The 12,863-nt window shown below is 47.3% G+C and overlaps 1 protein-coding gene across 1 annotated transcript; it reads right to left on the bottom strand.

Annotated features, from left to right (window-relative positions):
* Positions 1–11,561: 11,561 nt before the first annotated feature.
* LOC101756318 (translation initiation factor IF-2) lies at positions 11,562–12,524 on the bottom strand. Its single transcript, XM_022829505.1, has 2 exons — positions 11,754–12,524; positions 11,562–11,657 (listed from the first exon to the last, which is right to left on the bottom strand). Exons 1-2 carry the CDS (start codon positions 12,522–12,524, stop codon positions 11,562–11,564), a joined length of 867 nt encoding a protein of 288 aa, XP_022685240.1.
* Positions 12,525–12,863: the final 339 nt, after the last annotated feature.

The raw sequence follows: 12,863 nt of genomic DNA on the forward strand, positions 1-12,863 counted from the left end.
ATCATGCGCACATTGGAGATCAAACATCCCTCCCTTTGGTTGCATGTGCTTACTTACACACATGTCAACATTGGAAAAAGCAATCGCTCTTCGATTGGGTGAGCTTACTACTTATTCATGTGCACATTGGCAATCAAACATCATTTTCCCCCATTGGATTTGCTAACTACTCAATCATGCGCACATTGGAGATCAAACATCCCTTCCTCCAATTAAATGCCTCCCTTGGATTAAGTAGCTCTGGACATAGTTTTGGGTTACATTGAAGATTACAAACAAAAACACTATAAAGTTAGATTTGGGTTCCTTGTATCGATAGCATCACTCATTACATGATAACGAGGTCCGAGAAGTCTCCTTTTTGGGTGGAGAAAGACTAGACCCTGCCACGCATGTATTCCCGCATGTATCCATAATTTTAATCCACTTCGTCGACTCAAACACTTGGAAATCCAAGTCTTTAATGCACCTAGAGCAGTTAGATGATCTAGCTTCGTTCGCAACTTGAAGACCACATGCCAGTATATCCGCTTGGTCATTCTACACCCCATTGGTACCAGACCAGTTATAAGATTCGTCCGACTCCAGTACAAACTCCACCAGATCACCAATAGTTAACCTGAGCACAAAGCCCAAGCAAATATTATTACAAGGCTCAATGAAATAGTTGGTTCGTTCATGATAATGAAACATTTATTGTTCAAATCAAATACAACAATCATTAGTAATGAAAAATTGTTCAACATTCTACCTCTTTGTCATCGGGGTTCGAAGAAGGTGTTGATGTAGCAGGATTGGTTGACAGAAGACAGTCATCAGGAACTAGAGATACATGATTATTTGGAGGAGGAGTTCCAGTAGTAGAAGGTGCAGCAGAGCCTTCCAATGTAGTTGGAGCAAGAGCCGGTGCAGCAGAGCCTTCCAACGTAGTTGGAGCAGAAGCAGGTGCAGTAGTGGATGTAGTTCGACCAGGAGTAGATGCAGAAGAGCCTTCCAATGTAGCGAGACCATGAGCAGGTGTAGGAGATCCTTCCGACGTAGCGAGACCAGAAGTAGGAGCCACCGTAGGATCTTCCTGAGCTTGCAAAGTAGTGAGACCAGGATCATCCTTAGCTTGCGAAGTAGTGAGATCAGGATCATCTAGAGTAGTAGCAATAGACACTTCACGATCATCCGGATCTGTAGCTGTTTCCACCACAGGATCTTCCTTTTGCTATTGCGAGGCAGCAATATTAGATAGAACCATGAGTATTGATGCATTTGCTTCCTCACCGTTGCCACCCTTCTTTGCGGGAACAAGTGTGGAATCCTTTTCTGTCAGGGGCGTTGTTGATGTCAACAGTTGTAGAATTTCTGCTGAACTATGATGTGGCAAAGAGACCTTAGAGGTTTTACCCAGTTTAGTTGAAGGCATGATTAGCAGGGGGGGTCTGACCAGCATGTGGGAGTTGAATTTGCGGTGGTGGTAACCTGACATGCTGGTGCAACTGATTAAGGACAGTAGAGACGGTGGTGAGCACAGTATTCATGTTCTGGTCTGCCCTCTATGCCACCTGCTCTAGCCACGCGAATTGTCTCTCTTTCTGACATGCCAGTCTCTCGTCCAACTGTTTCTGTAGCTCGACCATACAGAGATTATTTTTGGCTTGTTTTGCCTCACCATCAACTAGTCTCTGAAGAATTAAGGAAAGCTCGGTCGGCTGACTGGCTGTTGCTAGAGTGACCAGTACTGTTTCTATAGCAGATCGCGATGCACCTACCTCCTGGTCATGAGTGACTTGGAGACAAGGTACATACATATTTTCCTCCTCACTGCCTTCACTGTCTGAGCAATAGTTCTCATTTCTATCCTCATCAGCAGATGGCTCATTCCTAGCCCTTAGGCCATGACGACTGTCTCCTGGTCTTGCTGGCTTGTATACCTTGAATTCTATTTTGGCATTGATGTACTCATGCCGCCAATTTTTGGGTCTGTTTTGCACCTCTCTACCGTTCTCATCTTTTTGAGTAATATGACTCAGGACAATGGAGATTCGGTGAGCATACGGCATTTGTCGGGCCACGGTCAACCCATCATGGATAACATCTTGAATCTCATAAAGAATAAAGTCCACAATGTCGAACTCCCAGCCAGTCATGACGTGAAGAAGAAGACACTGTTGTAGACTAGTGATGGACACTGCATTGCCGATCCATGGTAACAATGTCTTCCTTAATGCCCGGAGAATAACATTGGCATTAGGGGTAAGCATGCCACGCGTGCGATATGCTCGGCATGAAGGGAACGGCTCCACAAAAAGTTTAGCCATATCCTCGTCCGAAGGGAATGATCCACCAAGCAAACTACGGTGAGGTGGTTCATCATCCCCGTAGACAATGTAGTGTAGGGACGTGTCACACGTATTGACTCAAGGACTATCAGCAATTTGGTGTCGCCAAATTCTATGTGGCGCTCCCTGAAACATGACCTAAATGTACTCTCTGCTCTCAGGAATGTACACCGTAGCATAGAAAATTCAGACCCAATCCTCAATATGCTGATGATGCCCTGAAACCAAATCAGCCAATCTGGGTAGTTGATCAAAGTATCCCTTAATATTCTCTCCTCCCGCGACCATGTTCATATGATTCCAATTTATAATCTTATGCTCAAATAGTTTGGTGGACAGCTTTTTGTAGTTATAGTAGAAAGTTTGTTGAATGACATTTCTAAATTTTGGTTCAACCCGTCTGTCATGGAATTTTTCAAACCACATATCCTCATACACAAATCTAAGCCTTTTAATCATTTGGTAGCTATGCATGCTCAGGTCAATCATCCTTAGCGGCTCTTCTGGTGGAAGGTAAATAGGTACCTCGTTCTGCTCCCTAGGGTCGGGCACAGGAAACTCAGCAGGGCGGGGCAACCGACACCGCGCAAATTGCTGTCGCTCAGAAGGTGTCAAGGTTCGCCCACCCCATGTGCGGCAGGAAGGCGCCGAGGTTGACCCACCTTGTGTATGGCAGGATTGCACCGAGGTTGACCCACCCGTGTATGGTGGGAACGGGCAGGGAAGACTCCCGTGTAATAGACCTACCCCTTTGTCGTGTCTGAGCACCAGACGTGCCTGCAGAATTTGCCTGCAACTTCCTTTGTTGCTTCACCGAAGGTGGGTCAAGCGCCTTTCCATATCTCTTGCCACCATCTCGGCCCATTTGCAAGATCTTTCTTGAATCAGCATCCGCAATGATCTCAAAAAATTTAACGAATCCCCCTTTCAACGATGAATACCTATAAAATCGAGGTGAGCGACGGTGGATAGCGGTTGCGGCGGTAGGTGGCTACAGTAGGTGGCGGCGGCAGCGGCGACTAAACCCTACCCTGGGCGAGCGCCGCAAGTGACCTTGCAGTAAATGGGGAATGGGGAACGGCCAGTCAGCAGGAGTGACACAGTGTATCCAACATCTATCCATCTGGGAAATTTTGGCGAATTCAACTCAAAATTACTGACCAGATTGAAAGACCTTAATGCGAAATGAAATTTTGGCGAATTCAACTCAAAATTACTGACTAGATTGACGTACCGTAGCAGGAAGCACCAAATTTGTGCTGTCGTAGGACTGAGCTGCCGCGGGGAGGCGCAGATCTCCGCCTGTCCGTCCGGGCCGCCTTCTCTCTGTTCTTCTTTTTTCCCTATCGCGGGAGCGCAGCAGCGGGTAAACTATTTTTTAGCTGCAGCGCGGGCTTTTCTGCCGCCAAATACTACACTCACCTGAAACTTACCCGGTCGCGGTAAAGACTTTCCATTCGATCGGTAACAGGTTCGAACAACAGGAGGAGCACGTTTTCCATTTTATTTTACCGCCCTATTTATCAGCTAAAACTTACATGTGAAACCCTATTTGGTTTATGACATTTTCGCGGAGCTTATATCGTCACAAAACCACCATGTAACAGCGAGTGATGATTTATTTTTGGCTACAGTGGTAACTTTTATGATGTTCTGTAACTTTGTCACTAAATTTACTCGGATGTGACACTTTATGATGGTTTTAGCCAGAAACGTCGTAGATCTATAACGAGTATAGATCAAATGTGTCATAAAATTTTCATCATAGATCAACATATTTCTTGTAGTGCATTTTGAGGGTTGTTGCTTGCATCCCCGAACATTTTTTTTTTTGCTTTTTTTGTGTGGTCGTGTATCATGGATGTACATGTTCAAACTTCTCCTCTTCTTAATAAAAAAATATGCTATGCACATCATAAAAAAACATTGAGAAATAAATTAATCTAAAACCAAAATCATAAACATGAACAGACATGTAAAACAAAGATCGAGCGGAGAAATGAGATTACCGACGCATCAACTTATAAAACTTGATCTTTTTTATACAGAAGATATATTTAAAAGATGCTTACACAAACCATATGAAAGATCTACTGAAAACCAAAACTCTAGTCCCTAAATAGGTCTCCTCATTTTTCTCTGTCCTAGAAAAACCCAAATCGGCGGCCTCTTGTCCTCCACAAAAAGCCATTACGAGTGGGTCGGTCTCCTTCCTTTATATTGCTCGCGTCGAACACACCTTAACTTGGCCCTTTGCTTCTTTTTCTTACTAGAAAACCAGGCGCGACGGTGCCGCGCCCTACGCGGAGCAGACCAGCCTATGTGTAGAGCTCACGGCCTGTTTTGTTGTTTGGCTAGTTTATATCGTGCTTCTTGCAAAAGTATTATTTAGAGTTGGCTTAGTGGTTTAGCAATAAGCAGATCGTCTTTTGGATATATATTTTTTCTGGAAAAGACGATGTTAAAGCTAACATAATTCGTTTCATGGATGGAAAAATCCACGGAATGATGGAAAGCCAGTGTCCGACACCAGCTCATAAAAAACAAATTGGTTTAAACCGTTCTTGTACTTGGCTAAGGAAAAGTTGGACCTTGTCACCGGATTTTTGTTGAGGAAGCTTCATATCTAAATACTACATTTTGTCTCATTATTGTTACTGTAGGTCAAACCTGTATAAATGTAGGTCAAAGCATACATCATGGAACTGGAAGAAGCAGGACTATACACGGCAACAATCAGAATAAACTAACAAAGGGTCTCACATTCGTTGCTATTTCAGATATGACAGAATTGCATTGAGGAATAAACACAAAAGCGAAACACAATTACTAAAATGTTTAGAAACATTGCTCTCTCATAGTTATCTGCTGCTTATAGTAACCAAAGCACCCAAACTTGTGAAGTTCTCCTTGATGGGCTACGAACATAGTACCAAAAGATATTCTTCGACTCCCAAAGTTACTTCATGAAAATTATACAAAGTCACGACTTATAATTGTCATGGAATGAAGATAATAATAGCTGAAGCAAGAGGGGGGTAAAAACGTCTGCAGATTTGAATATGTTTTTTATTTTATTACCCAAGATGAAATATGTATTGAAGTCAATACTTTCCTACATGAATAGTAGTATAACTACTGCCTTGAACTGGAGTAAAACGTTATGAGCCCCAAGAAGCTTTCGCTGAGTATATATTAAATCCAATTCACATTGTAGCTTCCCGGCAAAGCTGGCAGCTTTGATGTTCAAAAATTTCAAATTCACATATACAAAATAAAGAGTGCAGTTGCTAACCTACCATGAGAACATACCTTTATGGCGTCAGAAATGTCTTGGATGCTGCAATCATATCATATATAATCCTACTGATTTATGTTACTTTATGTCATAAAGAATTTCATTCTCATAGCAACAGCCAGCGCCTTTGTGCATCCAAAAGAATTTTAGAGCAGTTGGGCTTACAAACAACCATATATGTATGAGGAAACCATGAAGCATCAGGACAACATGAAAATTACATATGTAATTCCAGACAGAAAAGTTGCGGCAAGGTGGATCATCTTAAATTCTTAATATTTTAAGAAAACTTGCATGTTGCATCATGCTCCCTTGAATCAGAGTCATACAATGATACAAGTGCTACTCGTCTCAGGACTGAAGCTCGAGTTCTTTCTTAGTAAGTTGCTTTCAGTTGAGAGTCGAGAGATAAGTTTTCAGACCAAGAAATGATGTATCCTACTTAACTATTCTTTCTTTTTTTTCTCGCATCTACTTACTGTATTTGATCGTTATGATATTTATCTCGGATTCTTAGAAACTTTGGGCCTCTTGATTGGTACTCTGTTCTGTTCTTACGTTTTTGATGAGATGCGTTGTTTGAATACTGTTTTCAGGTTGGTCATACCTGCGCTGCGCATCTCCGGCTGTAGGAGTGCTGGCCGCCGTGAGAGCTCCACTCCCACATTGGTGTTGGGGAGCCGCGCAGCGCTTGGCCGGCCGCTCTCCGCCTCCCTGGTCCCTGCACCCGCGACACTGCGACAGGGCCACATCTCTCCCCACCCCGCGGCGCCAGGACCGCCACGAGCAGGGCGTCCCAGAGAAGCGCCCTGAGGCCCGAGGCAACCGCGTGGCTCGTTGCCGTTGCAGGGGAAGCTCTCCGCGGGTGGGCAAGAGATGCACCGAACCTCCGTCGGTGAAATCGAGGGCGACGAGGCAGGTAGGCAACACAGCACATAGAGGGCGGAGGGCGTCTTGCGGCGTGGCGAGCGGTGGGAGGCACGGGCTGTGCAGCAGGTAGAGGAAGGCGCGGGCGGCTGGGCAGACGGAGGGCAGCGGGCGGCGCGGCAAGCAGACGACGACGTGCTAGGTGAAGTCGTGAAGGGATGCGGGGGTGGCGTTTTCCTCGTGCTCCGGTCGAAGACTCTAGATTCTAGAATCTAGAGACGCCGCCCTTGTGCCTGCGCTTGAACGGCCCGATCAAGATCCGATGGTTGGGAATTGCAGGCGACGTGGCCCAATACCCAGCCAGAGCTTGTCCGCACGGGCTTCATTGGTTTGATGCCAAAATTTTGGCATACCAGAGTTTTGACAAGCCAAAAGTTAGGTAAAAAACTTGCCAAAACTTTGATAGGATAAATGAGAGATACTGGCAAAATTTGGTACCTAACGAAATACCAAATAGTGGCCAAAAATTTGGCAAACCAAGCAAGCCCTTCGTCACTTAGAGATTTCTCCGAGCCAACCCAACAACACCTGGGCTTCTTCCTTGACCTAAACGCTGCACAGGCCATCACGCGCGGCCCACTGATTGGATCAGCCCAGTCCAGTTCATTCCATTCTTATGCGTCATCACTCGTCGGCCTGTCAGGCTTTTCCAAAAGCGGGGAGTGACTAGACAAATTTGGTTTTTTTTATTAGTCGAATCTTGAACAAATAGAAAACTGCCACATACTAGTAAGGTTAGGACATGAAAATTTTGTGACAATACGAAAGAAAAGAAATCGAATGTTTGCTTTTAGGCCATTTTTTCGTAAAGTGAATTTCGTTTCATCGGTCAAGTAAGTGATGGTCTTGTTGGCATTTGCCGTCGGAATCGCTGACAGCGAGAGCGAGCCGGCCTACGGCTCGTTCACGGGAAAAAAATCGATTGATGGTAGGAAAAAAGAACACTGACTATTCATTTGTATTGATGAGATTAGTATTCGTATATGAATTTAGATTAAAATGTAATAAATAGTACTATTTAAATTTGACTATATGCATATTCGATCCGAATCCATCCCCACTAATAAAAGAAGTATATAGAACATTAAAGTTCCGTTTGGAAGGGTTTCTCTCAAACGGCTTCAATGGTGAAGCCAAAGCTGGTGAAGCTAAAAAAGTAGTTTCACTTGGCTTCTAGTTCATTTTAACACCGGCTTCATGCGATATCATCTTGTTTTGTGCAAAACAGGTGGAGTCAAAGCTAAAATAAACCCTTCTTTGCTGAAGATAAATAATAATTCCGGCTAAACTGGATCGTCTCACTTTTTTGTTCGGTAGTAGTACTTTGTACCACCATAATGGCCCAATGTCCGAGCGTGGTAGTGGCCCAGCCCAGACACGCACCGGCCCAACAACGGCCCATCTCATCTCATTCATGTGTCGTCAGCCTGTCATGGCTTTCCAAAACAACCGCGCTCTTTTTACAGCTCACTTTGCCTCCTACTCTCTCCAATCCATCGAGCTAGGTGAGCGTGCACACTGCAACAAAACAAAACAACAGAGCACGTCCAATGATAGCCACCTCCGAGCCTTTTCTGCTCTCATCAGGTGCTCCTCCAAAGCGAACCCGGCGGTCATGATCTTTTTCGACCAGGCCGGCTTCCACGGCACACAGGGACAACACGACACGATCACCCAAAAGGTTGGGCCAGCCCATCTGGAAGAAGGCAGAGCAAAGGGAAACGTAAAGAAAATTGACGCAGAGAGAAGGACAGGAGATGATGGGGAGCCCGATGCTCGAGTTTCACCCCACCCCGATGCCCGAGCAAAGCAAAGCCCCTTCTTCCAAGAAAAAGAAATAGTAGTATTTTTTGTAAAAAAAAAACACATGCCAGTGACAATCGATTACGATTTCGAAACGTTGGATGGGAAGAACCATGTGTGCGTACGTGTCAAGGCCGACGTGAGCAAGTACGCGCTCGAAACTTGAGATGGACTCGAGGATCCGATCCAAGTCCAAGCTCGGCATGTGGACTTGTAAATTTCAAGCAAAGCGAGCTGGGACTTTAGGAAGGTATGGTAGCTGGTGAGAGGTATTAGGGTGAGATTCAAACCTCAAAGAATGCAGGCTCCGAGCTTCGGATTTAAAACAGGGCCTTGATTCCCGCTCCCGGCAGGGCGCACACATGGAGGATCGTCGTCACGTCTCTGGAACTACTCTGCAGCATGCTCACACGTCGGTTTGAGTAATTGTTAATCAATTTGGAGATCTTGATGTACTATGGATCTTAATTCACATTGTTAACTAGCAAGTCGTAGCAACAGTCAACTTGGAGAATATTGTCACTGCACCACCATTAGGCCTAACAACGTGATCCATCAGAGTGTTCCAACTGTCAGGACATGTACTGATATACATGGCCGGGTCACTGGTAAGTGGGCTGCAAAGAGGGAGGAGACGATGGACATATCATTCCAATATTTTAAATTTTAATCGAGGCCTGTCACCGACATATGGGACCCACCACAAAAGTTCCTAGGCAACCATTGCAACTTTATTATTTACATGAATCTGAGACGACATTTGGTAGTTGTAACATGTTAGATGGACTTCAACATTGTCAAACGAGACAGACACTAGACAATAACATCAATGAACTGTGTGGGCACTTTTTTTTTGCTACAGTGAACTGAACTATTACATCACTGCCCATGACTACCAACAATCCCTTCACTGGTTAGCATTAACTGCACATACCACCTCTCACTCATTATTTTTCCCGTTTTATTTTTACGAGTGAGCATACATCACCGTGGTAGTGACAATTTGACTGTAAATTCAAAAAAAAAAAGGAAAAAAACACTACCTTTATATGAGGGTATGCTTTTAGGTTTCAACATCTCAATAGCGAACTTGTAAGCTGTATTGCATTTTTTTGAACGAATCGGTACAAGATTGTGCCAATTTTATTGATAAAGGACAGATGATTAGAACTGAATTATTCTCACAAGATTAAGGTCGCCATGTCTTTTGCCCCTTCCAGAGTCCATGAACGCATTACATATGCCACAGCCTGGCCATCCAATTCAACGCTACAAAGCCCAAATTAAACTCGCCGAGTGAACATGTAAAGGTGGTGCAAGCAAAGCAACCTGGAAGCACTAGCTAAGAACCCTACAGTAAAATTCAAACATCAAAGAATAAGGCTTTTTCAACTTTTTTGAATTTTAAACCGCGCCTCGACCCCCGCGCGCGGTTTGCACGTGGCCGATTGACACCACATCTTTGGAACTACCCTAGCCATCAACTCGGACGAGAGATGCTGATCATGCGGTCCCATTTGTTAACAGTCAAGTTGTAGCAACAGTCAACTCCAAAAAAAAAAATACTAACATATTGTTGCGTCTGCTCCCCCCCCTCATCCCTGAAGATGAAACGAAGTGTCGACGAGCAGCAAAGTCGGCGGTTTGTGCGTACTTGCAGGGTGATGCATTGATTGATAACCTAACAATATAGAAATTAAAAATTCTAGTATTTGCCGATGCACAGAGAGAGCTAGCTCAGGTAACGGTCGCTCGGCTATGCCACTGACACGCGGGCCCAGCACGAGGGCTAGGGAATCAAAAGAATAATTGGCGGGCATTGAAGCTGACATGCGATGATGCGAGCCCCCACAATGATGACGCACCTGCCGACGCCCTGAGCAGGCACTGCTCGGGGCATCAAGCATCATCGTACAAGATGGATCACTATTATATCCTACGGATTGAGAACCGGCATGTGGCGGTTTTAACATGGTAGGTGGACTTTTTTGCATTACGATTTTTTTTAATCGTTCACAAACAAACCGTATATGTATATTCTTATTCCTCTGCAATCAAGAGAATACATCCTGACCCTGTGGGCCCCGGCAGACAGCTGGTTAAAAGAATAGATCAGACTAAGGTCAGGTTAGATTGAGTGCAAGCCAATGCATGTCGTATGGTAGAAGCTGCTGGCTGGCTCCAAGAACTTGAGTGTAATCAGCAGCAGGACAAAGCGTAGATGGGTTGCAGCGGCATCGATCGGTTCTGCTGCTGTTTGCCAAAGCATTGTGAAAGCTGAGGATTGGTATCCCTCCCTTCCTCCCCGTAACTACCAACAGTTGGGTTCACACAGTTCCTGGCAAGAGCTGAATTATCTGTCGGCATTTCGATGTCTACTTTGTGCCCTTGTGGCGGTGGCAATAAAGAGCGGTACTCTTTTTTCCGTCTGTCTTTGTAGAAGAAGATGAGAACCGGGCAAAAAGCTCTGTTCTGGAGCCTCTGACTGTGGAGGTTGCTCAAACCATGCAGTGGCATTCTCCTGTGAAGATTATTGAAAATTACCGGTCATTGGTTGATTGGTTGGATACCATTTTCCTCTCTTCATTCCGGAGAATCTCGTAACACGAATCAAAATCCAGACGCCACACTCTAATGCTACACTGATCTGATTGGACGGTTCATGGAGTTCACGCGTTATCCTCTTATCCCTGTCTAACGAGCACATCACCTTGCTTGGCCGAAATGGATGTGGGATCTTTACATTTATTTTCTTTAAAAAATTATTAAGAATTTCTTTTACATTAGAAAAAAAATACGCCGGCCAAAAATTCAAAGGTACAGTGGGGGCACAATCATATCCACATGCTCATATGCAAAGGAATATTGTTCAGATAGAATCATCACCATTGCAGCAGCCAGTCTGCAGGGCACAAACAAATCCCCATTGCTCATGAACAATAAACAAAGTTGCACTGGTTACCACTGCTAAACTTTACATATCACCAAGCATTAGCCTTACAAAAACCGGTTATTGGCTAGCCATCTTTTTACATGTAATTACCAGCCTCCATTACAGACATACGACTCCACTCTCCATCCACCCATTTCACCAACAAAGTAAAAAAAAAGGAAGAGAAAAAAGGTAAAAAAGAAAAGTTAAAAAATAATAAGTTACTACATGAGTCATTAGAGAGAGCCCCAAGGGTGAAGAACAAACAGGCTCAATGCACCTTCTTGGAGAAGAACCCCTTGATGCCGAACAGCCCGCCGCCGCCGGGGCCGCGGGCGGCGCCGACGTCCGCTCGCCGGCAGCTCACCTGGTGCCGGTACCCGATGCACGAGTTCACGCTCAGGTTCAGGCCCCGGACGCCGCCGCCCAGGCCGGGCTTCCTGCCGCCGCCGGCAGCGCCAGCGGGCTTGCTGTCCTTGTGCGTCTGCGGTGGCGGCGCCCTCCTGTCGGCGAACGCCAGCTCCGAGGCCAAGGGCGCGGGGGCGGGCTTGGCCGCGGGTCGCCGGATCTGCCAGACCGGGCTGGACCGGCCCACCGGCACGCCGCCGCCGGCGCGGCCGGGGCTCGCCGCCCACCGCCGGGGTGGACCGGCCTCGCCGCGGGAGTTGCTGCGCGAGCACGGCGCGCTGCTGACCTTCCGCGCGGGCGGCCGCGGCTTCGACGTCCCGGACCCGCCGCCGGCCGAGCGGCTCCGGGAGAAGGGCCAGATGTTGATGTTCAGCTCCGAGCCCCCGCCGGCGTGCGCCGCCTGCTTCCGGCCGCTGGCGCCGTCCTTGCGCTTCTCCCTCTCCTTCTCCTTGTCCTTCTCCTCCGCGGGTTTCTTGGAGAAGATATCCGTCCAGCGTTTGGACCCTCCGGTGGAGACGGCGGCGGGCGGCGCCGGCGAAGTAATGGAGGCCGTGGGCGGAGCGACGGTTGCAAGAAGTGACGCCTCCGCTGGCTCGGCCTCCGGCTCCGGCTCCGGAGCTGGCGGCACGCTTTGGCTGGTACCGCTGCTCCTTCCCGCGTGGGACGACGCCGGCTTCGGCGGCAGGACGGGGAGCGGGAGGAGGACGCCGCCGGAGAAGAGCTCGTCGGCGCAGGATGGGGAGGCGGCGGGGTCGGGGTGGAGCGGCCAGAACTCGAACTCCGGGGAGGAGGACGCGCTGCTCCTCCTCACCTCGGCCGCGTCCATGGCTGCCGGGAAGGGAGCCGGGCACGAGCACTCTCAGCCTCAGGCTCAGCTCTGGTTGCTCTTCGGCTTCGGTGGAGGAGGAGGGAGAGGAAGGTGTGGAGGTGGCGAGCAGCGCGGCTTTGTATGGTTGGCGAGGCAGCAAGCAGGAGGGGAGGAGGCCATTAAGAGGGGAGCACATGGGGAGGTGGGCCCCGCGCACGCCCTCCCAATTCTGCCACGATCATATAAGTAGAGGGTGGGGGTGGGGCCCGCCGCCGGTGGTGGGCCAGGGGTGGCGGTGGCCGGTGGAGCCGAGGGCAATTTGGGAAAGTACGCCCCTTGGCAAAGGAAGGGTAGGCC

The sequence above is a fragment of the Setaria italica genome, chromosome VIII (assembly GCF_000263155.2).
Source record: "Setaria italica strain Yugu1 chromosome VIII, Setaria_italica_v2.0, whole genome shotgun sequence".
NCBI classification, from domain to species: domain Eukaryota; kingdom Viridiplantae; phylum Streptophyta; class Magnoliopsida; order Poales; family Poaceae; genus Setaria; species Setaria italica.